Genomic DNA, 26,894 nt, shown 5'->3' with positions numbered 1-26,894 from the left:
CTCGGTTCTTTGTTACAGTCCACTTCCACACTGATGCGGAGCACACTATGACTTGGATGACCAATGGGGAGAGGTTGTCTGCTACTTGGAAGGAGTTTATGGATCTTCTAAACATTCATGATGAGGGGCTTGAGAACCCAGTTGGTTTGCGCCCACACGCAAAGCCATCTACTACACCTAAGGAAAAGTTGTTGCCCTACTTTATTGAGAAGGTGTCCCCATCTGGTGAGATCTCTCATGTGCTGAACCCATTCCTTGATGTCATGCACCGAATCTTTCGCAACACTCTTTTTCCGCGCATTGGCAACAAGGACCAGGTGCATTCATATCTGGTGGATATGCTTTTGATGTGTCAGAAAGGGCGGCCTCGTGCTCCTGGACCGCTTGATGTGTCTCACGCCATGTGGAGTGAGCTTCAGTCGGCAGTATTTCACCGTAAGGTTCTCATCTATGGACCTTATTTGTTTTACTTGATACGGGAGAAGTGGTCGGCGGCCTTTCCAGACATATAGTTTCATGCTCCCGGCTGGATCTACCATGAGCCTATTAAGCTGCGTCAAAAGAACAAGTGGGCCAACACTACCACTACACCTGCTGCTGCCACCATGGATACTAATGAGGATGAGGATGCGGCTGAGGATAAGGGCATTCCAGAGACAAATGTGCCTTCCTCTGCCGAGCCATCTTGGGCCAAGAAACTCCAGGACCGGATGAAGACTTTGTTTTACATGCAGGCAAAGGGGCAGTATATGACTAATGTTGCTCAGAAGGAGAGCCGTCAGCGCGACAAGCTGATTCTGAGGAAGCTCGACGTGCACATCTCCAGTGGGTCTGAGCAAGACATTACTCCTGAAGCTGCTTGGATGGAAAAGAAGAATCTTCAGTGGGCTGAGTCTGATGAGGAGTCTAATGAGGAGTCCGATGGCTGATTCCTATGCATTTCGAGCTACCACATGTGTCTTAGGTCTCCTCTCTATCTTTTTGGTGTCCCGATGCCAAAGGGGGAGAGAGTGTAGGATTTGTGAATTTCTTCGTTCTCTGTGTTGCTTTGTTCGTTGAACTTTCGTTGCTACTTTGATTGGTTTTGTTTTGCGTGTGAGACCAGGAGACGTCGTACTCTATCATATGGTATGAGACATATGCTATAACTCCTATATCTTTATTGTCTCATTATTATCCAGTATGTTACTCCCTCCGTAAACTAATATAAGAGCGTTTATATCACTAAAGTAGTTATCTAAACGCTCTTATATTAGTTTACAGAGGGAGTACTAGCTTGTGAGTCTAATTATTATGTGCCCTTATCTTCATGCTCACATGTTATGCCTTGCTTCCATGCTTAGTGTTTAATCAGTTTGTTGCAAGGATTGCTTCGCCTATAAAATCTAGGGGGGAGCCTGCCTCTAGTTTATAGATATTGGGTTTGTATATGTTATTTTTATATCCTTTAGTGCAAATCCTGTATTGTCATCAATCCAGCAAAAAGGGGGAGATTGTTAGGGCATATTTCTCCCTAAGTGGTTTTGGTGATTGATGACAATGCTTGTGCGGACTAATCATGTGCATTGAGCATTTCAGATAATTCATGACTAGGCACAAGACGATTCGGTGCCCCTCGGAGTCTTTCAAAGACGGTTGCTTTCTACGTTTCTCTTTGGTGGATTTGAGTCATAGGAAAGCCGTACTATTAAGAGGGGGTCCGCTTCGGAAAGGTTAGGGTGGAATCAACACGTACACAATTCTATTGCACACCTTTCCCTCGCTTCAATGGAGCTCCAGCTTGTTTCTCCCTGTCTGTGCAAAAGGACCAGCGGTAGTAGTTTTTTACTAACGCTTCCTCAGACTTTTTGCGCAACCACATCCTCTGCGATGGTAGGCACGGTAGTAATTTTTTACTACCGTGGTTGGTGAACCTACCGTGCGGTAGTACCGCTCCTAGCAGTGGTAGTACCGCTCTGCTCGGGCTGTGAGTGGGGGTAACGGTTGGATTCTTTCCCCCATTATATAAAGGGGTCTTCTTCCCCAAGAAGGTTACCTCTTACCTCCCTAAGCTCCATTGTTGCTCCAAAGCTCATTTCCACCCGATCTCTCTCCCTAGCCAATCAAACTTGTTGATTTCCTACGGATTGGTTGAGAAGGCCCTGATCTACACTTCCACCAAGAGATATTTGATTCCCCCCACTAATCCCTTGCGGATCTTGTTACTCTTGGGTGTTTGAGCACCCTAGACGGTTGAGGTCACCTCGGAGCCACATTCCATTGTGGTGAAGCTTCGCGGTCTTGTTGCGAGCCTCCAAGCTTTGTGTGGAGATTGCCCCAACCTTGTTTGTAAAGGTCCGGTCGCCGCCTTCAAGGGCACCACTAGTGGAATTACGGCATCTCGCATTGTGTGAGGGCGTGAGGAGAATACGGTGGCCCTAGTGGCTTCTTAGGGAGCATTGTGCCTCACACCGCTTCAACGGAGACGTACTTCCTGTCAAAGGGAAGGAACTTCGGTAACACATCCTCGACACCACCGGTTCCACTTGTGGTTATCTCTTACCTTTACTTTGTACTTATTATTGTTGTGGTGTATTCCTTGCTTGCTTTAGTTTTGTTGTTGTTAGCATCATATAGGTTGCTCACTTAGTTGTTCATCCAGAGAACCTTTTGTTGCTAACCCTAATTTGTTAAGAAGAGCTAAAAGTTGGTAGTTGACTATTCAACCCCCCCCCCCTCTAGTCAACCATTCGATCCTTTCGGAGTTGCACTCTGCATCCGCTCGGGACCCTCGTTCGCCCTCATCGACGAAATCCGCCGCGCCACAGCGACCGCGGCGGACGCACAACTGTTACGACATCAGCTCCAGGTGGGCGCGCTGCCTGAGCCGTGGCGCGTGGAGGGCGCCTTGCTCCTCCACGGGCGGCGCCTCTTTGTGCCGAACCACGGCGACCTCCGCCACCAGTGCCTGCTCCTCGCACACTCGGCCGGCCACGAGGGGGTGCAGAAGACGCTTCACCACCTTCGCGCCGACTTCATCCCCGGCGATCGCGCGCTGGTGCAGGATTGGGTACGGTCTTGCGTGACTTGTCAACGCAATAAGACTGAAATGCTGCAGCCGGTGGAATTGCTGCAGCCCCTTCAGGTCCCCTCGCAGGTTTGGATTGATATCTTCATGGATTTCATCGAGGGTCTTCCCAAGGTGGGTGGCAAGTCCGTCATCCTCATGGTGGTGGACCGCTTCTCCAAGTACGCACACTTCATCGCACTCGGCCACCCCTACACCGCCACCATCGTCGCGCGCGCCTTCTTCGACGGAATAGTCCGTCTCCACGGGTTTCCTTCGTCGATCGTCAGCGACAGCGACCCGGTGTTTACCGGCCATGTCTGGCGTGATCTTTTCAAGATGGCGGGCGTCAAGTTGCGGCTGAGCACGGCTTTCCATCCTCAGACCGACGGCCAGTCGAAGGTGGTTAACAAGGTGATTGCTATGTACTTACACTGTGTTACAGGTGATCGCCCACGTGCCTGGGTGGACTGGCTCGCTTGGGCGGCGTACTGCTACAACACCTCCTACCACTCCGCCCTGCGTGCCACTCCGTTTGAGGTGGTCTACGGTCGTCCTCCACCGCCCATTCTTCCATTCCAAACGGGGGCGGCAAAGACCGAGGCGGCAGGCGAGCTTCTCTGCAGCAGGGATGAGATCCTTGCGGAGGTGCGCCAGCGTCTTCTCCAAGCCCAGCAGCTGTCCAAGAAATACTATGACGCCCATCACCGCGAGGCGGAGTTTGAGGTGGGCGATTGGGTGTGGCTACGGCTCCTCCACCGCACCACGCAGTCGCTTGACCCGCGGGCCAAGCGCAAGCTCGGGCCACGTTACGTCGGGCCGTTCCAGGTGTTGGAGCGCATCGGCAGCGTCGCCTACCGGCTCCAGTTACCGCCGGGAGCCCGCATCCATGACGTCTTTCATGTGGGGCTGTTGAAGCCTTTCCGCGGTGACCCGCCGGCGACTTCGCCGACTCTTCCATCAGCCGCCAACGGCCGTCTCCTTCCGGGTCTAGAGAAGGTGTTGAAGGCCCAGCTGAGCCGCGGTGTTTGGCGCCTTTTGATTCGGTGGCAAGGCCTTCCGGAGGAGGACGCCACTTGGGAGCAGCTCGAGGAGTTTCACCAGCATTTTCCAGACTTCCAGCTCGAGGACGAGCTGTTTGCACAGGCGGGGAGAGATGTTATGACCGGCGCGCATTACAACCGCTGGCGGGCTACGGCCAGTTAGGCCCAATAGCAGTTAGGGGCTTGGCCCACTTATCGTATTTTTATTAGCGGCTATGAGATTACATATACTCATGTAAAGACCTATTTTGAGATTGAGAAGTAGCAAACTTATTTGCTCGGCTTCTGCCGGGAAACCCTAAACCCTAGCCGCCGCAGCGGCTCCTCTCCCTCGCGCGATCACGGCGCCCCAGCGTCGTCGGCCGGGCCCCTAGCCTCGCCAACCCTCCTACCACCCCTATAACCTAAGGCCACGCCCTGGTAGGAGCCCAGCCCTGCTCCTATCATGGTGATAACAATCATATACACTAACAAAATAATTGGATCATATTTACACAAAAAGAAATAGGACTTGCACTGGTGATGCATTAGCATTGCATGTAATTCTAAAAGACAACAATTTGATAAATCAAAAGGTATGACGTAGCACTATGTTTGTTCAAAAAATATTTTTTAGAACATCACTTTTATTTTAGGATCCCAGCAAAAAATAGACTTTTATTTTAAGATACATGTTTAGTGAAATGTATCAGTCAAAATGAGTGTTGTAGTCCAGATAATTAGTAAATTGTGCTACTCACAATCAGTATGCCACCAAACAAAGTGATATCTTCTTTTATCGAATTCTCCTTACACCTGCTTTTCCAAGTACACTCTGCAAAATTACATGAGATAAGTGATACAAAGGGTAGATCACGACAATTGTAAAGTTGCACACTTGTTATGAAATACTTCATATGTTTTTACATGAAAAATTGATTGAATCAAGTGCTCTAGGCTATCTAGCTTTTAATTAAAAAGGTATGTCAAGCAACGGAAGGGGGTGAAAATTTATCTTTAGCAGATACTGCAAACTAGTGGTTAGGATTTCAGGAAACTCTTCAACTCTAGAAGGAAAAATAGAACAGTTAACATCATGTTTGAACTAGAAAGCACCAGTTATTCGATAAGTACTAATTCTAACGCATGCTTCTCAATGGGGGGAATTCAGAAGAAGAAAAAAATAAGATGCTTACTAGTTTCACCTGTGGAACCTTTCCTGCAATAGGACCTGAAAAATACAAAGTTTGGTATGAGTCATCATTATAAACATAACAACTTATCACAGAAAAAGAAGGCTAATACAGTACCCCTTGCTGCAGTTAAATTTCTGTGTAGTGGTTGGGCAATGGTGCCCTGGAGGGCAGAAGACATCATTGGTACTAATCACATCAGCCCAAGAATCTGCACTACCACATGTCTGGTTTGATCCGGGAGTTATTTGGTAAGAATACCTAACATTTTCGATCACAAAGAAACAACCATGTGTTATGAAATTCTTATGAATAGTTTCACATGGTAGATAAAGCATCTTCAGTGTAAATTACTCTTACGGGTCACAAAGGTTGGTAGTTTCATTCAGTGTCCCAAGAGGACAATAAGCACCCAAAGGACAAGCTGGACAAAAGAAGAATGGATTTAGAGCAAGTAAACATAAAATTGAGAATATACAATACCAACAAAAAAAGAAGTGGAGGAAGAAACTCTAAAACAATTGATGGATAGGGACTTTGAGGAATATAGTGCTGTTAAACTTATGTTGGTTGCATGCATCATTAAGTTAGTCTTAGGGGTAATTTGTTTGGAAAGAAACACTTACGCATCATGCAGGTCAGTTCACGAGGGCAGAAGAAACCTGGACAACATGGCCTGCAATTCTCTGCTCTGGACGGAACCGGATTCTCAAATGAGTTGTTTGCAAATGAATTGGGGTCCGGGGTTGAGCATGCCCAGCCAGATTGGCACCCAGATGCCCATGAGATCGGGTTGCAATTCCTATTAATCCTTGTAATGCGCTTGCTTCCCAAGCTGCTGAGATATAACTCTATTTCAGCTTTGCTGCACATCATCGCAACCAATCTCCCTGCATACACAATACATTTATTTATTGTGGAAATACTTATGGGACATTTTCTTTCAACAGAACTGAAGTCATGTACTTCAATTCTAGCTCTGGTGAAGGCAATGCAATATCTTCTTATAGAGAAATTCTAGGGTTCGCTGGAACATGGAAAAGCATACTTTTCCGTCCCTTAATTCCCTTGAAAGTATATAAATGATATCTCAATTTCAAACCATGAAACCTTGGTCCCTCAACTTATCAAACCGGATAAGTTTAGTCCCTTGAGTGGTTTTGATCCAACTTGCACACGGTTTTGACTAAAACTTGACACATCACCCGGGTTTGGCTACCACGTCACCGTCTTATCGCCCACACACCATTGCCACCTACCTCGGAGGAGGAGAACGCCCGTGCCTCGCCACGCCGAGGAGGTATGGCAACTTGGTCATGGTGCACGGCACCTCGATCTCGGCCACGACGCGTGCCACCTTGAGCTCGGACGAGGCACATGACTGCATCAGGCGACGGCCGTGAACTGATGACCACCAGCACGCACGCACTTGTACGCTCGCCAGCACTCGCTCCTGTGGCGGCTATAGGAGCTCGCACACGCCCATTAGTTGCTCAGCCAAGGAGCCACGCGGGTGCCGTGCCTCCCTCCCCCGTGCTCGACGTGACCTCCGACGTCAGCGTCGCCGCCGTCGTGTGACGCGTGCTGCACGACCACGACCACGTCGTCGTGCTCGTCAACAACGCCGGGATCACCGGGATCGGCTGCAGACTCCCTCTGCCGCCTCCACATGCACTCCACAATACCCACACCTCCGGACCAACAGCCTGCGGTGCTCTCGCTTCGGCGACGAGGACGAAGCCGGCGAACTCAAGCGCCTCCGCCACGGCCACGATGGCGGCCATCGTTGACGTGTCGAGAGGCCGAGCCCTGGGACTCGGCAGCCACCGTAGACGGCTAGCCAAGGCGTGTAGATCCGGCCTGTGGTGCCGGTGGCGTGCTCCTAGCTGGTGTTGCCTAGTCGGGCGACGTAGTGGTGCCGGTGGCGGAAGTGCAGTCATGCACACAAGTTGCTCGATCAAATGCCTACTATAGAGAAAGGGCGATGCTCTGCTCTGCGCCGGCGCGCGTGGGCCGCCGGATCTATCACCTTAGGCGGACCGCGCCGTTAGATCTTTATGCAATATTTTTTTTTAATGCAACAAATTTCAACGCTATGCAGCAATTTTCGTTAACGGTTGCAACAAAAAAAATTGTAGCAAAAAAATATATCTACGTGATCATAGCAAAAAAAAAAAGATGATGCGTGGTACCAAAAGTCAAACGCCGATTGTATCAAATATCTACGTGACGTGTATGCAACTTTTTTAGTGAATGGTTGCAGCAAAAAATGATGCCGGTTGTAGCAAAAAATAACACGGTTGTAACAAAAGTCAAAACGCCGGTTGTAGCAAAAATCCAACAAACTCGAGTTGCAACCAAACGTATATGCGGCTTTTTTACTGAACAAATGTAGTAAATAAAAAACGCTTGTAGCAAATATGAACGCTGATTGCAACAAATTTAGACGAGAAAAAAAGCTGCATGGAAAACGTTTATATCAAAATAACACATAGTTGTGACAAATTTAACAAAAGAAATGTTGCATACACCTGCCAGCGAGGCGCGCGGCCCGCGTGCGACCGGCCGAAGATTCGACCGACGCGCCGGGTAGAAGCGTTTACCATAGAGAAACAGGAGGAGGAAGAGACACGAGAGTAGGAGAGAGGAATTTTGCCACATCAACAAAGACCGGTCAAAACCAGGCTGAGTCAGCAATGATACCGGATGGGTTGAGAAGAGGTACTGTACTAAACCAGGTTGAGTAGTAAACTTGTCCGGTATAAAAAGTCTTACTATTTTTCAAACTGGGGGACCAAATCTAAATTTTTGGAAGGGGCAAGAGATGAAAAATACTCCCTCCGATTTGAAATAAGTGACATAATTTCGAACTAAGACTAGTTCAACCTTAATTTAACCTACGAGACTTATTATTTTTCGATAAAGGGTGGATTTTATTTACTTAGAGTGAAGCATCAAGTAGATACAAACACGATGACGCACTCACATGTGTCGCCGCCATCATCTTTCACTGGTTCATATTCAGAATAGATTGAGGTACCAGCCTTGGCAGGTGCCTCCACCATCGACGTCACCATGACGCCAAACGACGACCTCCACCTACGCGAGTCCATCTCCAAGCAACGAACGTAGATCCATGCTAGGATAGGGCCGCACCACTGCCGTCGCCCACCACCCACAAGCACCACCCACCCCCAAGGTTCCCAAAGCGGCGCCTTCAGAAAGGGAACGACATCGTGAGTGCCGTCGCCGCCCAACAATGTTAGGGCTTTCGCCTAGGAGACCTAGGGGAAGGAGAAGTGAGGGGATCGGTCCATACCGACGCCTCCAAGGAGTAGATGTTAGACTTAGGTGAGAGGTCTGGGTATTTAGCTCAGCTTGCACCGCTTCATCATATGGATAGGAGTAGCGGCAAATGTTGCCAAGATGGCGGATTCAAACATATTGTTTACTATTTTGTAAGGTCCTCGGGAATAATCAATAAAATGGTCGTATGCATCTCCCACATGCAGAGACCGGGGGTCATCCTCCTTTTCTAAAAAAAAGATACAAACACGATGAACACGCTACCCGACCTCTGCATAGTTATGATGCACACATACTACACCAACACCAACACACAAATACAGATCGCGCCCACGAATAGCAAAGTCATACGAGACCAAAGCTATGCATAAGCGACGAAAAAGAAAATCCTAAAGGGATCAAATCTGCTACCAACCATACTACAACTCTGACCATATCTGCACCAACCATCTCATGACATCGCAAGAACAACGTGGTTCTTCAACAACAACGTCTTGAGGAAAAGAGCGATGCACAATCACCGTCGTCAAAGAATCCAACCACAACTGGCTGGATTCTACGTTTTTAACACTGAAAAACTAGTCTGGGCATATCCGAGCAGTGCCTTCAACAAGGTAACGACGCAAGAACATTGCCATTGCCAGATATAACCATCTTAGGTGAGACTAAGAATTTTCAGCCCGGAGCTTCTAGAAGTCAATCATGTCTTGTTGCTGCCACCTTTTCACAATCCCGAAAGCTACATGCACTAGGTTCCACCCGTCGTCGTTGCACAACCATATCCCCGCAGCTACATGCATTAGGTTCCACCCGCCTCTGCGTCAAGCCATCGCCCGTAGATTGATTCTCAACACCAAAGGCAACCACCAAATCTGGAAAGAGAAATCCTCATGAAGACTTTTTGATGGCCACCCCGATCTGCTATAAGCCAGCCGTCATGGACCAACACCAATGACGGAGCACACCACCGATGACTCGCACCTCGTGCGAAGGGAGTCCTGCCCAAGTCCATCAATCCAGGTGTGACGACTGGATCTGGAGCACGAACGACGGACTAAGGACATCTCCTACAGGGCTGCTCATTTGCCCCGGACCCTGTCTGTTTTGAGCAGGATGGGCCAAAACCAGGCCCCTACGGGGCTGCTTAAACGGACCGTTGTCCATTTTTTGGTCCGGGACTGCTCAAATCCCGACCAAATTTGGTCCAGTTTTGAGCATTGTCCGGACAACTCTGGACAGCAATATGTGTCCACAACCCGTGTCGTGGCCCACCAAAAAGAGGCACACATTTTTCCCTTTCCTCTCCCAACCCCATCCGCCGTCGCTGCTCCACTGCCCTAGCCATGGCCGACGCAGGCGGAGCCACCACCACCGCCACCGCCACCACTGGCCTTCTCGCCCCGGCCCGGCCGACGACGGCCCAAGCCACCGCCCCACCGCAGAAGCCGAAGCCGAAGAGGCCCAAAGACACGCTCACGGAGGCGCGAAAGAAGGAGGAGTCGGCGAAGAGAGCGGATCGGAGGAGGAGGGCGAAGGAAGACAAGGTGCCGCCGCCGCCGATGGAGGACGAGTGGACCAGGATCGCCCAGGCCACGGCACAAGCCGCCATGATCATGCTGGGCATGCAGCCGGCGCCCACCATGAACGTGGCTCCGACACAGGCATGCAACTCGAACGCCTCAGCGGTCCGGCCGCGGAGCGTCCTCCTCGACGCGCGCACAAGGACGGATTCGCCCGCGCCGGCGTACGGGTACGGGTACATGGAAGATTAATCGCCGGCCCGAACGAGGGTCTCGATCGATCTGAACACGGCGCCCGTGTTCGGCCTGTCAACTACGTCATCGAGCAAAGGTGGCCACCCTCCCCCCACGACCGTCCTTCCGGTGCCACGCAACCTGTTCTGCGAAATGCAGGACCCGTACACGCAGACGACGCCGGGCCTGACAAGGGAGGACGGCGAGGGGTTCATGGCCAACATGATCAACGAGGATGGCCAGGCGAGCTACGTCCACTTGGGGGACGAGTTGTACGAGGAGGACGACGAAGTCGAGGTCCAGGACGACCCCCACATCGACGACATGCCCATGTTCATGGACGAGCTCACCCAGCAGGCCAAAGCGGCGAGGAAGAACACGAAGCGGGGCGCCAGTTTCACCGAGGCGGAGGACGAGTGCCTCTGCGACACATGGATGGAGGTGGGACAGAACACCATCGTCGAGGCCGAGATGAAGGGCAACGCCTACTGGAGGAGGATGTACAAGAACTACCATGAACGGGCCCTCCTCCATCCGTACTCCATGGTCACCACAAGGACCGAGGCCTCTATCCAAAAGAGATTTGGGCTCATCTCAGCGGAGTGCAGCAAGTTCACCGGCTCCTTCGAGCACGCCGTGGCCCGGCCTCAAAGTGGCATCGGCATCGGCGACTTGGTGAGTGGCCATACATTCCCATGTCCTTCATTTGCATTGGCCATACGTTCCCATGTCCTCCAATGCCCCTTTTGTGTAGGTTTTTCAAGCGTTGGAGGTGTACAAGGCCGAGCATGGGGGCAAGTCATTCAACTTCGCCCATTGCTACCGGAAGCTCAAGGACAACCAGAAATGGAAGGACCTTCACAACGCCCTCAAGAAAGGTGTGGCCATGCCGGGTGGGGTGCCGCCAATGGCTATGGGCCATGCCGCCGATGGCACGACAAGTGAAAGGCCAAGGGCCGAACCAACTCCAAGCTCGACCTCAAGCGCGATGCCACGACTATCGCATTGCAAGAGACCCTCAAGGGCTTCATCAAGCAGAAGGACAAGACCAGCGACAAGAAGGACGAGAGGGACGAGAAGAAGCGCCGGGAGCGAGAGGAGGTGACGAAGAACTACTTCATTGTGCAAACGAAGAAGCTAGAGATAGAGGAGGAGAACGCGAAGACAAGGGCCATGGAAGCCGCGACTAGGGCCATGGAGGTCGAGAACAAGAAGAAGGGGGTCGAGCTTGCTCTGGCCGTCCAAGAGGCACAGATCATGGCCATGGACCTGAGCCGCTTCACCCCGAGGAAGAAGGCCTACTATGAGAAGAAGAAGCAGCAGTACATGGAGGGCGAGGGGTGATCGACATGGCCTCGACCGTGGCCGGCATGGCCTGAACCGTGTCCGACATCGCTTTTGTACATCTTGACCCTGGCTGGCATGGCCTCACCTGGCCAACATTGCCTGAACCTTGCGTGAACCATGGTCGGCATGGCCTGATCGTGGCCGATATGGTTGGACCATGGCCTCCTTTTGCTTCTTTTGCTATATATTCTAGGGCATTTTGGTATTTGCATATGTTCCATTTTGAATTGTGGCCACCATTTGAGCAGCCTCGTAGGGGGCAGTGGCCAAAACTAGCCGGACAGTGTCCCGGACGGCTGCTCAAACAGACACAACGGACACGAAATTGGTTCGGATTTGAGCAGCCCCGTAGGAGATGTCCTAAAATCACCTCATCGGAAACCGGGGGAGAACTCGCGACCTGCAGGTCATGGATCTACACCCAAGGCATATGCCACCACAATGCCGAAGGATGAGGCTCCAGCCAGTTGACAGGGACATCCACAACGGCCCGCGCGCCTGGATTTGACCAAGTCAGCACAAATTCTGTCGTTCCACGCGTGCCCATCGATCTGCAGTGGCACACCATCCACTTGAAGCGAAGACCATCCACCAATCGCCACGACCCAAGGACCAGCGTGCGTCAGCGTCCAACCAAGAACTGGTGCCCCAATGGACCGGTGGCCAGTAGCCACCACGAGAGGAAGCCTCGCCGTCGCGGTCGTCCGTACGGGATTTTCCCGACGGTGTCCTCCGGCGGTGACGCGGCGGGAGAAAGTATGAGAGACAACGATGCTTAGGATCTCACCGTGCACACGTGTGTTTCGCATCCATCGTGGTGCCTAGGACTTGTTATGAACCAGAGGAAGTATATTTTTGTTGGAGATATGCCTTAGGAACAATCGTGTATGATGATATTTTCTATGCATTTATAAATAAAGATAGTCCTTGGACATTATCAGTGATGTGTATTAACAAGTAGGTGACTTGTTTGTAAGACTATATTTTATGATGACTATCCTAAATGATTCCTAGTCGAAAGGGTTATGTGCACGCGCAACCAGTTAGACTAGCATATGACATGGTGGATGGTCTGGTCTCACTGGCCATATATCATTGGATACTAGCCGAATAATATGGACTCGGGAAGATCTGGTCGGCTTCGACGTAGTTGGATCCTAGTCAAGATAAGGTCTGAGTTGGACAAACCCAACTATGAAACCATCGATAGGTCATATGTGTGTCTCTAGTACAAAATATGTTCTATGTCCTAAGACCTGAGCTGGCGCATGTACTCGGGATAGTGACGGACTTGCTTTGGGCTGAACAAATGCTATTTCATGACCGGGTAGTTACAAAGGTAGGTTTCGGATTTGTCCAGACCCATGCTGCGAGACATGGTCGAGCAAGATGGGATTTGCCCCTCCGATGAGGAGAGGTATACTCTGGGCCCCTCAGGTGATCCGACTTGGATAAGCATGGCCATGCAATGAGGGTTATGAGATAATCCGAAGTGTTGGTCGGATTCACCGGAACGAGAAAGAGGTCGTGCTACACCAAGAATGACCATGTCGCCTTGTGCACGACAACATATATTACACGGCAATGGGAACAGAAGTATGAAGTACCGGTTGGACTAACCAGCTTCATGGGACACTTGGAGACCGCACACTTTGCTAGAGACCGCTACCGACTGGCCGAGTCGGATGTGATCTGACTCGCAACCAAGTGAACGAGAACCTAAGGGGTCGCGCGCTTAAGGGAAGGAGCACATGGGCTTTAGGATCCGTGCGAAGCCTAACAGTTGAGCCCGCGGCGGATGCCTATAAATAGTGAAGGTGCGGCACACTTATTCTGTTGATCGCTTCGATGCTGTCATTAGGGCTTTGCATGTGTTGCAACTAGACACCTTCACCCACCGTGGACTGTGTGATCTGGACCTAGTAGTCTACTGCACGGTGTTCCTCCTGCACGTGCGGATACCATTAGAGGCAGCGCGCTTGCGCCGCTCTGGCGAACCTGTATGTGGGATCCGACGACCGACTGTTCGAGGTAGAGGATCCGACGATTGACTGTTCGAGGGAGATCGAACGAGGAGGAGACGGGCCATGCTGACGCGCTGCTCCACTCTACTTCCACTGCACGACACTATGCGTCTAGTGGTAATGATGTGTGATCCACCTCCATATCATGTTCTCGGATGTTCTGCACGTAGGAAAATTTCAACGCATGTGATGCACCAACAGTAGAACCCAACATTTTTTCCTTTATGAGGGAAGCACAATGATTTGCGAGTCCCACCCTCGCACATAGGACTGTTCCTAGGACTGTTCGAGTTAACATCTGTTCAGGCGAGTTGCTAGTCCCGCCCTAGTGCCCAGGACCGTTCAACGATCATTCACGTCGACTAGGACCAACCTTTTTGTGCGCATGTTCTTTGCTCATAGTGTTGGAAAAATGCCCTAGAGGCAATAATAAATTAGTTGTTATTATATTTGTTTGTTCATGATAATCGTTTATTATCATGTTATAATTGTATTGATTGGAAACTCAAATACATGTGTGGATACATAGACAACACACTGTCCCTAGTGAGCCTCTAGTTGACTAGTTCGTTGATCAAAGATGGTCAAGGTTTCCTGGCCAGAGACAAGTGTTGTCACTTGATAACGGGATCACATCATTGGGAGAATGATGTGATGGACAAGACCCAAACTATAAACGTAGTATATGATCGTGTCAATTTATTACTACTGTTTTCTACATGTCAATGAATCTATTCCTATGACCATAAGATCATGCAACTCCCGGACACTGGAGGAATATCTTGTGGGTTATCAAACGTCGCAATGTAACTGAGTGACTATAAAGGTGCTCTACAAGTATCTCCAAAGGTGTCTGTTGGGTTGGCATGGATCAAGACTGGGATTTGTCACTCCGTGTGACGGAGAGGTATCTCGGGGCCCACTCGGTAATACAACATAACAATAAGCCTTGCAAGCAATGTGACTAATAAGTTAGTCATGGGATCCTATATTACGGAACGAGTAAAGAGACTTGACGGTAACGAGATTGAACTAGGTATGGAGATACCGACGATCAAATCTCGGGCAAGTAACATACCAAAGGACAAAGGAAATAGTATACGGGGTTATATGAATCCTTGACATAGAGGTTCAACCGATAGAGATCTTCGTAGAATATGTAGGAACCAATATGGACATCCAGGTCCCGCTATTGGTTATTGACCAGAGAGTGTCTGAGGTCATGTCTGCATAGTTCTCGAACCCGCAGGGTCTGCACACTTAAGGTTCGGTGACGTTTCAATATAGTTGAGTTATAGGTGTTGGTGACCGAAGGTTGTTCGGAGTCCTGGATGAGATCACGGACGTCACGAGGGTTTCCGGAATGGTCCGGAAACAAAGATTGATATATAGGATGGTTTCATTTGGTCTCCGAAAAGATTTCGGGCATTGCCGGCAGTGTACCGGGAGTGACGAATGGGTTCCGGATCTTCACCGGGAGGGGCCCACCCACCCGGGAGTGAGCCCAATAGTCCTATGGTGGTGCACCAGCCCTTAGTGGGATGGTGAGGCCAGCCCAAGTGGGATATGGCGCTAGAAGAGAAAACCAAAAGAAAAGAAAAAAAGAGAGGGAGGTGGGAAGGGAGAGGAGGACTCCTCCTTCCCCAAATCAAATTGGAGTTGGAGTCCTCCTCTCCACTTCGGACGGCGCCCTAGGGACTCCCTTGAGCCCCAAGTCTAGCCCTCCCCTCCTCCTATATATACTAAAGGTTTTAGGGTTTTTGAGACAACTTTGCCACGTGCAACTCAAACCTATACCTCGTAGTTCTACCTCTTGATCGGATTTCTGCGGAGCTCGGGCGTAGCCTTGCAGGAATAGATCATCACCATCACCGGTGCGCCGTCACGCTGCCGGAGAACTCATCTAGTGCCCCGTCTCTTTTGCTGGATCAAGAAGGCGGAGATCTTCATCGAGTTGTACGTGTGCTGAACGCGGAGGTGCCGTCCGTTCGGTACTAGATCGAGACGGATCGTGGGACGATGGTGATTTGAATCACGAAGCTGTACCATTACATCAACCGTGTTTCTTAACACTTCCCACTGAGCGATCTACAAGGGTATGTGGATCCGATCTCCCTCTCGTAGATGAACATCACCATGATAGGTCTTCGTGTGCGTAGGAAATTTTTTGTTTCCCATGCAACGTTTCCCAACAGTGGCATCATGAGCTAGGTTCATGCGTAGATGTAATCTCGAGTAGAACACAAAAGTTTTTGTGGGCGTTTATGTTCGATTTGCTTCCCTCCTTAATCTTTTCTCGATTCGGCGGTATTGTTGGATTGAAGCGGCCCGGACCAAAATTACTCGTACGCTTACGAGAGACCGGTTTCATCGACTAACATGCAACTTGTTGCATAAAGATGACTGGCGGGTGCCTGTTTCTTCAACTTTAGTTAAATTGGATTTGACCGAGGCGGTCCTTGGAGAGAGGTTAAATAGCAATTTGCAAATCTCCGTTGTGGTTTTTGCGTAAGTAAGATACGATCATACTAGATACCCATAGCAGCCACGTAAAACATGCAACAAGAAATTAGAGGATGTCTAATTTGTTTTTGCAGGGTATGCTTGTGATGTGATGTGACAGCCCGAGACCGACGCTCCAGAAGATTCCCCTTTTATGTCATTCTCGTCGTGTGGTTCGTTTGTTTGTCGCATCATCCACATTGCATCGGCACTCCGTTGCCGCTAGTTTTCAAAAGTTGCACCCGTTATTAGTTGTCAGTTCTCGTCGTTGCCCATTCTGAGCCCAACCACACTCGCACGCGCCCGCGGCATCGTCAAACCTTGTTTTGAAAAGTGTGTATAAAACTTTCTATGATTCGGTTGAAACTTGACGTGCGATCGTATTTAGTTATAAGTAGGCCGCCTGTCAAATTTCGCTGCAATCGGAGTCCGTCTGGTACCCGAACGGTCGACCGTAGCGGCACCGTCTCCGGTCTATGTCGGACGTTTTTCGGTGTTTTAAAATCGCCTTGCTGCGCCGCACCGTTTCCCTATCTTCCCCGGCTAGCCTACTCTACACGTCACTTGGCCGACCCCGCGTTCGAATTCGTTCGATTCCGATCGCGTGGGCGAAAACGGGGCCGGATTCGGATAACCCTAGCCCGTTTTCTATAAATAGACAATCAGACCCTAATCCCCCCGTTTCCCATGCCAAACCCTAACCCTAGCAGCCTCTCTCCCACCTCCTCTCTCATCCTGCGGCCGGCCCTCCAGGCCCGTGCAGGGGCCCGCCCGAAGCCCATATGGGCCTGCCCCCATCGTCGGCGTCCTCGCCGCCAGCGCCGCCCTGCACCGTGGCGAGGTTGTCGGACCCAGCCCACTCGCTCGAAGGCCACCAGAGCCCCACCCTGGGCCGCACCGCTCCGCCCCTGCTCCTCTCGCAGCGCAGCACCGCCGATCTCCCCGAGCTGCTGCCCAAGGTGCCCGCGCAGCCAGGGTGCCGCCTGGCCTCGATCCGTCGCCGCCCAAGGGTCGCCACCGGCCAGATTCGGCCCGGGGCACCCCATCCCCGACCTCGGGCTGCCGGCGTTGACTCCCGCCGTCGCCTCCCCTGCTTGTGGGACGAGACGACGAGGGGACGAACCACCAGCCCTCCAGCGCGCCAGCTGGGGCCCGCGCCAGCCGTCCCAGGCGGTCATCGCCCCGGCCCAGTGTCGCGTCGCCTCGGCCCAGCCGTGCGGCACCCGCGTGGGCCCGATGCAGAGCCGGCCCACCACCTCCTCCTTTCGGCCTGCTGCAGCCTCGGCACCGACCTGGGCCGAGCCCAGCTAGGTAAGCCTGCCACCCCTCTAAATTGCACCCTAGGCGCAGAATAGTTCTTTGCGCCCACTAGTTCGGCCCGTTAGTGATTTTTTAGGTTCTAGGATTTAATTCTTTTTCAGGAATATAGGTATTTGAAACGCCCGTAATTATTTAACCGTGCACCGAATCGCGACGAGTTGTATATGAAACTTTATTAGTTTTCCGCGTAGATTATTATTTTGCAACTTGCATGCATGTTTGAATTAGTTTGACACGCCGAATGTCTAGTTTTGTGTGCTGTCCCAATAGGGAAATGATCCGTAATTATTTTTCGTGCGTGTCCGGATTGCTCAAACCCCGTAGATAAAATTCTCATGTTTTTAAATACCCTTTGACATGTATTTTAGAGTAGTTGTTTGTATTTTTGCATGTAGGATTTCGTTACTAGTTTGCTATACCATGTTTAGGACATATTTCCGCATATTCCTGTGGCGTTATTTTTGTCTTGCAACCCCACATGTTATATATGTTTTCGGGGTAGAAAAGTCCATAGAATTTACCTGTGCAATTAGTTTTAGCTTTTGAGAAAGTTAATTTGCATGATATTTTGCCATGATGCCCTTTTGTGTATTTTGTGGGATTTAATCCGTGCATAATATGAAGGAGTTGTCAACTAGAGATTTGTCCTCGGATGTGTGGACTAGCCCCTGGTAATTTTGGTTGCAGTAGAAATCCATGTTTAGGTGTGGTTTGCTTGCTCTCAACATGCTAGAAAATAGTGTTGTTTTGGAGGTGCTGAAATATTTCTAAGTCTGAAATCTGTTATATTTTGTTGCTGTCTTTGCATGAGTTTATCTGGTGATCTGTAGCTCTTTTGAGGTTGGTGCAATGGAGTTAGTTGTAGACTTTAGGATTCTCTAGCATGCTATCAATTTTCATGCCATTTGAAGTCCCGTAGCTTATGGTTTTGCTGCTGTCAATATGCCTTCAGATCGAAAACTGCACTGTCATAGACTGGTATTTTCACGAAGTCTGAAACTGTGTGTGAGATGCTATTTTCTGACTTCTTTTCCTAGTGATCCATGCTTCCATGCTAGGTGTTATTAGTTGTTTGATGTAGTGCATCTTGATATCTATTGCCTCATTGCCTTGTTTGAGCATTTTGGATTGTGTAGCTAGTTGTTCGAGGGTGTAGAAAATGCTATGTGGCTGTTTTTGACAGATTATGTCTATTTCTTGTTTAGCTCGTAGTTGTTGAACCGTTGCTCCGTTTTGATTGTGTCCTACATGAAACTTGCTTAGAATCTCGTGTAGTTTCATAATATCTTGTTGGTTGCGTGTTTTAAAATGCTTGTGACTATCGTTGCACACATATTGCATTCATGCCATCATATCTGCAGTGCTCGTATCTTTTGAACTGTAGCTCCGTTGGAGATGTTCTCTATGTGCAAATTGATTGGAACGACGCGTAGAATCACGTGAACCTATATATTTTTGCTGTTGAACAAACATTTAGATGTCTTAGTTCATATCTGGACAGAAGTGTAAATTAACATGTGAGGTCGTTTCGGAGGTGCTATATGTCACTTCCGACCTCATTTAAGATGCCTAGTTAGATAGTTTAATTACGCTTCACCTCTTGCCATGTTTAACCATATTTAATATTGCCATGTACCTAATTGGGATAGAACTAAATAAGTCGTATGTGGAGTTTCGTCAATATGCAACTCGTTGCATATTGAACTTCACTTAATGTGTAGTGATTGATTGTTGTGAATTGACATGCCATGTCTTGCATATATCCAACCGTTCATGCATCATGTGTGTTGTGCATCGTGTGGTGTATATCATGTGTTGATGCTTGTTTCCGATTTGCTTCGTCTCGCTAGAGTTCCGCAAGCGTGCCGGAAAGTGAAAACCCGTTCGACTACATCGGTTCGTCTGCTTCACGGAGGCGTTCTTCTTCCAAGCGGATCTCAGGCAAGATGACCATTTCCCCATATACCATTACTATCATTGCCATGCTAGTATTATCGTTTCTGTCGCTATGTCTTGTTGCCTACCAACTGTTAAATATCAGCCTCTCAACATTGCCATGACAACCTTCAACCTGTTCACAACCTATCAAACCACTGATTGGCTATGTTACCGCTTGCTTAACCATGTGTTAGCGTTGCTAGTTGCAGGTGTAGTTGCTTCCATGTGATAACATGGGTTCTTTGTTTTATCATCCTATTAAATGCTATTTAATTTAATGCACCTATATACTTGGTAAAAGGTGGAAGGCTCGGCTTTTCTAGCCTGGTGTTTTGTTCCATCTTTGCCCCCTTAGTTTCGGCTACCGGTGTTATGTTCCATAATTGAGCGCTCCTAACACGATCGGGGTTGTTATGGGGACCCCCTTGATAATTCGTTTTAGATTAAGACTGGTCCGGCAAGGCCCAACTTTGGTACTACATTTGCCTAATAACTAATTAATGCATAGGGACCCGCCGGCACCCGCGGATAATTAATCAACCCCCCGGGCGAGAGCTCTGCATGAGTGTTGGTCCAAACTGGCAGACTACGGGGCCACCACGGGGCAACCCGAGGTTTGGTTTCTCCTAGTGTGACCCATTCGTCGTGTTCCGAGAACGAGATACGCGGCTCCTATCGGGTTCGTCGACACGTCGGACGGCCTTGTTGGATTAGTTTTACCTTTGACGAAATATCTTGTGCATCGGGATTCTGGTGATGCTTTGGGTAATCTCAGAGTTGAGGTTTTCCACTAAGAAGTCCGATGAGATCACGAGCTTCGTGATCGAGGATTTCTATGTGGCTTGGGGTAATTTGTGATGGATTAGTTGGAGCACCCATGCAGGGTTAAATCTTTCGGAAAGCCGTGCCCGCGGTTATGTGGCAACATGGAAACTTTGTTTAACACTGGTTCTAGATAACTTGAAGTTAACTTGTCAACTGAGTGCGTAACCGTGACAGTCTCTTTCGTGAGCTCCTTCTATGATCGAGGACACGCTGGGGTTATGTCTGACGTAGGTAGGTGTTTAGGATCATTCATTTGATCGTTAGTAGTTCACGTCCGATTTGCGTAGATCACCCCCCTCTTTATTCTTGTACTCGTAAGTTAGCCACCAAATATATGCTTAGTCGCTTGGTGCAGCCTCGCCACTTAACCATACCTCACCTATTAAGCTTTGCTAGTCTTGATACCTTTGGAAATGAGATTGCTGAGTCCCCTGTGGCTCACAGATTACTACAACACCAGTTGCAGGTACATGTAAAGGTTACTTGACGCGAGCGCGTTGATTGTTCATTTGGAGTTGCTTCTTCTTCTTCTTCGTCATCGATCTAGGATGGGTTCCAGGCCGACAACCTGGGATAGCAAGGATGGACGTCGTTCTCTTTTCTCGTTTGTTTTCGTCCGTAGTCGGACCCTGCTCTTCTTCATGATGTTTATGTATTGTACTGATGTGACTCTGATGTAGCTTGTGGCGAGTGTAAGCCAATTCCATATGTCTCATCTTTTCAGTACCTGTACTTGTAACGATATCCATTCTTGCGCAACGACGAGATGCACGTCTATCCCTCACGAGGCCATCATGCCAAATTGAGGATAGGATCGCATCTTGGGCGTTACATGTGATATGGCCAAAGACATGATGTGATATATTGGATGTATGAAATGATCATGTTGTAATAGTTAATATCGACTTGCATGTCGATGCTACAGCAACCGACAGGAGCCATAGGGTTGTCTTTAAACTAACGTTTGTGTTTTTAGATGTGTTTACTATATTGGTAAGTTGTAGCTTTAGTAGTAATAGCATAGATAGCACGACAACCTCGATGGCGGCATGATGATGGAGATCATGGTGTGGCACTGGTGATGATGAAGATCATGTCGGTGCTTTGGTGATGGAGATCTAGAAGCACAAGATCATGGCCATATCATGTCACTTATGAATTGCATGTGATGTTAATCCTTTTATGCACCTTATCTTGCTTAGAACGACGGTAGCATTATAAGGTGATCCCTCACTAAAATTTCAAGATAAAATTGTGTTCTTCCCGACTGTGCACCGTTGCGACAGTTCGTCGTTTTGAGACACCACATGATGATCGGGTGTGATAGACTCAACGTTCACATACAACGGGTGCAAAACAGTTGCACACGCGGAACACTCGGTTAAACTTGACGAGCCTAGTATGTGCAGACATGGCCTCGGAACACGAGAGATCGAAAGGTCGAGCATGAATCGTATAGTTGATATGATTAGCATAGATATGTTTACCACTGAAACTACGCTCAACTCACGTGATGATCGGATTTGAGTTAGTGAATTTGGATCATGCCACACTCAAGTAACTAGAGGGATGTCTATTTGAGTGGGAGTTTATTAGTGATTTGATTAGTTAAACTCCAATTGTCATGAACATAGTCAAAAGGTCTTTGCAAATTATGTTGTAGCTTGTGATGTAGCTCTACTGTGTTTATATGTTTCTAGAGAAAATTTAGTTGAAAGATGATAGTAGCAATTTTACGCACTAAGTTCGTGAACTGAGGATTGTCCTCATTGCTGCGCAGAAGGCTTATGTCCTCAATGCACCGCTCGGTATGCTGCACCTCAAGCGTCGTCTGTGGATGTTGCGAACATCTGACATACACGTTTTTTGATGTCTACGTGATAGTTCAGTGCGTAATACTTAACGACTTAGAAGTAAGGCGCCGAAGACGTTTTTGAACGTCACGGAATATATGAGATGTTTTAAGAGATGACATTGGGATTTCATGCTCGTGCCATTGTTGAGAGGTATGAGACCTCCGACAAGATTCTTTGTCTACAAACTAAAGGGGAAAAACTCAATCGTTGAGTATGTGCTCAGATTGTCTGAGTACAACAGTCGCTTGAATCAAGTGGGAGTTAATCTTCCAGATGAGATAATGATGGTTCTCCAAAGTCACTGCCACCAAGCTACTAGAGCTTCATGATGAACTATAACATATCGAGGATATATATGATGATCCTTGAGAGATTCGCAATGTTTGACACTGCGAAAGTAGAAATCAAGTAGGAGCATCAATTGTTGATGGTTAGTAAAACCACTGGTTTCAAGAAGTGCAAGGGCTAGAAGGGATACTTCATGAAACGACAAACCAGTTGCTGCTCTAATGAAGAAACCAGTTGCTGCTCTAATGAAGAAACCCAAGGTTGAACCCAAACCCGAGACTAAGTGTTTCTGTTATGAGGGGAACGGTCACTGAGGCGGAACTACCCTAGATACTTGGTAGATGAGAAGGTTGGCAAAGTCAACTAAAGTATATTGGATATACCTGATATTGATGTGTACCTTACTAGTATTCCTAGTAGCACCAGGGTATTAGATACCGGTTCAGTTGCTAAGTGTTAGTAACTCAAAGTTATAGCTACAGATTAAAAGGATACTAGCAAGGGTGAGGTGACGATGTGTGTTGAAAGTAATTCTAATGTTGATGTGATCAAACATCGCACACTCCCTCTACCATCGGGATTGGTGTTAAACCAAAATAATTGTTATTTGGTGTTTGCGTTGAGCATGAACGTGATTGGATCGTGTTTATTGCAATACGATTATTCATTTAAAGAGAATAATGGTTATTATATTTGCTTGAATAATTACCTTCAATGGTTTATCGAATCTCGATCGTAGTGATACACATATTCATAGTATTAATACCAAAAGATACAAAGTAGTAATGGTAGTACCACTTACTTGTGGCACTACCGCTTGATTCATGTCGGTATAAAATGCATGAAGAAGCTGCATAGTGATGGATCTTTGTACTCACTCATTTTTCAAATGTTTGAAACATGCAAACCATACCTATTGGTATTAACGCATGAAGAAACTCCATGCAGATGGATCATTTGGACTCACTTGATTTTGAATCACTTGAGACATGCAAATCATACCACATGGGCAAGATGACTGAAGGCCTCGTTTTCCAGTGAGATGAAACAAGAAAGTAACTTGTTGGAAGTAATACATTTTTTATGTGTACAGTCCAATGAGTGTTGAGGCACGCAGTGGATATCATTATGTTCATACTTCACTAACGATTTGAGTAGATATAGGAGTATTTACTTGATGAATCACAAGTCTGAAATATTGAAAAGTTCAAAGCTATTTCAGAGTGAAGATCGTCGTGACAAGAGGATAAACTATCTACGATATGATCATAAAGATGAATATCTGAGTTGCGAGTTTTGGTACACAGTTAAGACAATGTGGAAATTGTTTGGTAAGTCATGCCACCTAGAACACCATAGTGTGATGGTGTGTCTGAACGTCATAGCCGCGCCTTATTTGATATGGTGCATACTATGACGTCTCTTATCGAATTACCACTATCGTTTATGGGTTATGCATTAGAGACAACTGCATTCACTTTAAATAGGGCACCACGTATTTCTGCTGAGATAACACCGTATGAACTATGGTTTGGAGAAACCTAAGCTGTCGTTTCTTAAAAGTTTGGGGTTGCGATGCTTCTGTGGAAAAGTTTCAGCATGATAAGCTCGAACCCAAAGCGGATAAATGCATCTTCATAGGACACCCAAAACAGTTGGGTATACCTCCTATCTCGGATCCGGAAGCAAAGTGTTTGTTTTTAGAAACGAGTCCTTTCTCGAGGAAAAGTTTCTCTCAAAAGAATTGAGTGGGAGGGTAGTGGAACTTGATGAGGTTATTGAACCGTCACTTCAACCAGTGTGTAGTAGGGCGCATGAAGTTGTTATTGTGGCGCCTACGCTAATTGAAGTGGAAACTGATGATAGTGATCATTAAGCTTCAGATCAAGTTACTACAAACCTCGTAGGTCAACAAGGTCGCGTACTGCTACAAAGTGGTACGGTAACCCTGTCTTGGAGGTCATGTTGTTGAACAACAATGAACCTACGAGCTATGGAGAAGTGATGGTGGGCGTGGATTCCGACAAATGGCTGGAGGCCATGAAATCTGAGAGAGGATCCATGTACAAAACAAAGTGTAGACTTTGGAAGAACTACTTGATGGTTGTAAGACTATTAAGTACATATGGATCTTTAAAAGGAAGACAGACGATGATGGTGAAAAGTCACCATTAAGAAAAGCTCGACTTATCGCAAAGATGCTTCCGACAAGCTCAAAGAGTTGACTATGATGAGACTTTCTCACTCGTAGGGATGCTAAAAGTCTGTTGGAATTATGTTAGCAGTTGCTGCATTATTTGTCAAATATTGCACATAGGATGTCAAAACATTGTTTCCTCGACGATTTCCTTGAGGAAAGGTTGTATGTAATACAATCAGAAGGTTTTGTCGATCCTAAAGATGCTAACAAGTATGCAAGCTCCAACGATCCTTCTTTGGACTGGTGCAATCATCTCAGAGTTGGAATATACGCTTTGATGAGATAATCAAAGCTTTTGGTTTTATACAAGGTTTATGAGAAACTTTTATTTCCAAGGAAGTGAGTGGGAGCACTATAGAATTTCTGATAAGTATATGTGGTTGACATATTGTTGATCGGAAGTAATGTAGAATTTCTGTAAAGCATAAAGGGTTGTTTGAAAGGAGTTTTTCAAAGGAAAACCTGGATAGAGCTACTTGAGCATTGAGCGTCAAGATCTATAGAGATAGATAAAAACGCTTAATAGAACTTTCAATGAAATGCATGCCTTGACAAGTTTTTGAAGGAGTTCAAAATAGATCAACAAAGAAGGAGTTCTTGGTTGTGTTGTAAGGTGTGAATTTGAGTAAGACTCAAAATCCGACCACGGAAGAAGAAAGAGAAAGGACGAAGGTCATCCCCTATGCCTTAGCCGTAGGCTCTAAAGTATGCCAAGCTGTGTACCGCACGTGATTTGTGCCTTGCCATGAGTCTGTCAAGGGGCACAAAGAGTGATCCAGGATTGAATCACTGAACATCGGTCAAAGTTATCCTTAGTAACTATTGGACTAAGGAATTTTTCTCGATTATGGAGGTGATTAAAGAGTTCGTCGTAAAGGGTTACGTTGATGCAAGCTTTGACACTAATCCGAATAACTCTGAGTAGTAAACCGGATTCGTATAGTACAATAGTCATTTGAAATATTTCCAAATAGCACGTAGTAGCAGCATCTATAGGATGACATAAAGATTTGTAAAGCACACACGAATTTGAAAGGTTCCGAACCGTTGACTAAAACCTCTCTCACAAGCAAGACTTGATCAAACCCCAGAACTGTATGGGTGTTGGATTCGTTAAAATCACATAGTGATGTGAACTAGATTATTGACTCTAGTCCAAGTGGGAGACTGTTGGAAATATGCCCTAGAGGCAATAATAAATTAGTTATTATTCTATTTCTTTGTTCATGATAATCGTTTATTATCCATGCTATAATTGTATTGATTGGAAACTCAAATACATGTGTGGATACATAGACAACACACTGTCCCTAGTGAGCCTCTAGTTGACTAGTTCGTTGATCAAGATGGTCAAGGTTTCCTGGCCATAGACAAGTGTTGTCACTTGATAACGGGATCACATCATTGGGAAATGATGTGATGGACAAGACCCAAACTATAAACATAGTATATGATTGTGTCAGTTTATTACTACTGTTTTCTGCATGTCAATGTATCTGTTCCTATGAGCATCAGATCATGCAACTCCCGGACACCGGAGGAATACCTTGTGGGTTATCAAACGTCGCAACATAACTGGGTGACTATAAAGGTGCTCTACAGGTATCTCCAAAGGTGTCTGTTGGGTTGGCATGGATCAAGACTAGGATTTGTCACTCCGTGTGACGGAGAGGTATCTCAGGGCCCACTCGGTAATACAACATCACAATAATCCTTGCAAGCAATGTGACTAAGAAGTTAGTCATGTGATCTTGTATTACGGAACAAGTAAAGAGACTTGACGGTAACGAGATTGAACTAGGTATGGAGATACCTACGATCGAATCTCGGGCAAGTAACATACCGAAGGTCAAAGGGAATAGTATACGGGATTATATGAATCCTTGACATAGAGGTTCAACCGATAGAGATCTTCGTAGAATATGTAGGAACCAATATGGACATCCAGGTCCCGTTATTGGTTATTGACCAGAGACTGTCTCACGTCATGTCTGCATAGTTCTCGAACCCGTAGGGTCTGCACACTTAAGGTTCGGTGACGTTTCGGTATAGTTGAGTTATAGGTGTTGGTGACCAAAGGTTGTTCGGAGTGCCGGATGAGATCACAGACATCACGAGGGTTTCCGGAATGGTCCGGAAACAAAGATTGATATATAGGATGGTTTCATTTTGTCTTCGAAAAGATTTCAGGCATTGCCGACAATGTACTAGGAGTGACGAATGGGTTACGGATCTTCACCGGGAGGGGCCCACCCACCCGGGAGTGAGCCCAA

General features: G+C 47.6%; 1 protein-coding gene across 3 annotated transcripts in view; it reads right to left on the bottom strand.

Moving 5' to 3' along the window:
* Window positions 1-26,894, bottom strand: part of LOC123429749 (ABC transporter G family member 25-like) — a 55,868-nt gene that overhangs the window by 22,544 nt on the left and 6,430 nt on the right. The window contains exons 1-6 of one of the 3 annotated variants that reach the window (XM_045113767.1): window positions 6,521-6,843; window positions 5,888-6,151; window positions 5,622-5,685; window positions 5,379-5,522; window positions 5,265-5,299; window positions 4,830-4,903 (exon numbers count right to left, since the gene is read on the bottom strand). In XM_045113767.1, the coding sequence (XP_044969702.1) occupies window positions 4,830-4,903; window positions 5,265-5,299; window positions 5,379-5,522; window positions 5,622-5,685; window positions 5,888-6,137 (567 nt within the window). In that variant the 5' untranslated portion in view covers window positions 6,138-6,151; window positions 6,521-6,843. Of the gene's footprint in view, window positions 1-4,829; window positions 4,904-5,264; window positions 5,300-5,378; window positions 5,523-5,621; window positions 5,686-5,887; window positions 6,152-6,520; window positions 6,844-26,894 lie in introns of those variants that run through there. The other 2 variants (XM_045113760.1, XM_045113752.1) reach the window with 2 other exon arrangements.

The sequence above is a fragment of the Hordeum vulgare genome, chromosome 1H, assembly GCF_904849725.1.
Source record: "Hordeum vulgare subsp. vulgare chromosome 1H, MorexV3_pseudomolecules_assembly, whole genome shotgun sequence".
NCBI classification, from domain to species: domain Eukaryota; kingdom Viridiplantae; phylum Streptophyta; class Magnoliopsida; order Poales; family Poaceae; genus Hordeum; species Hordeum vulgare.
This window is presented reverse-complemented; position numbering and strand designations above follow the sequence as displayed.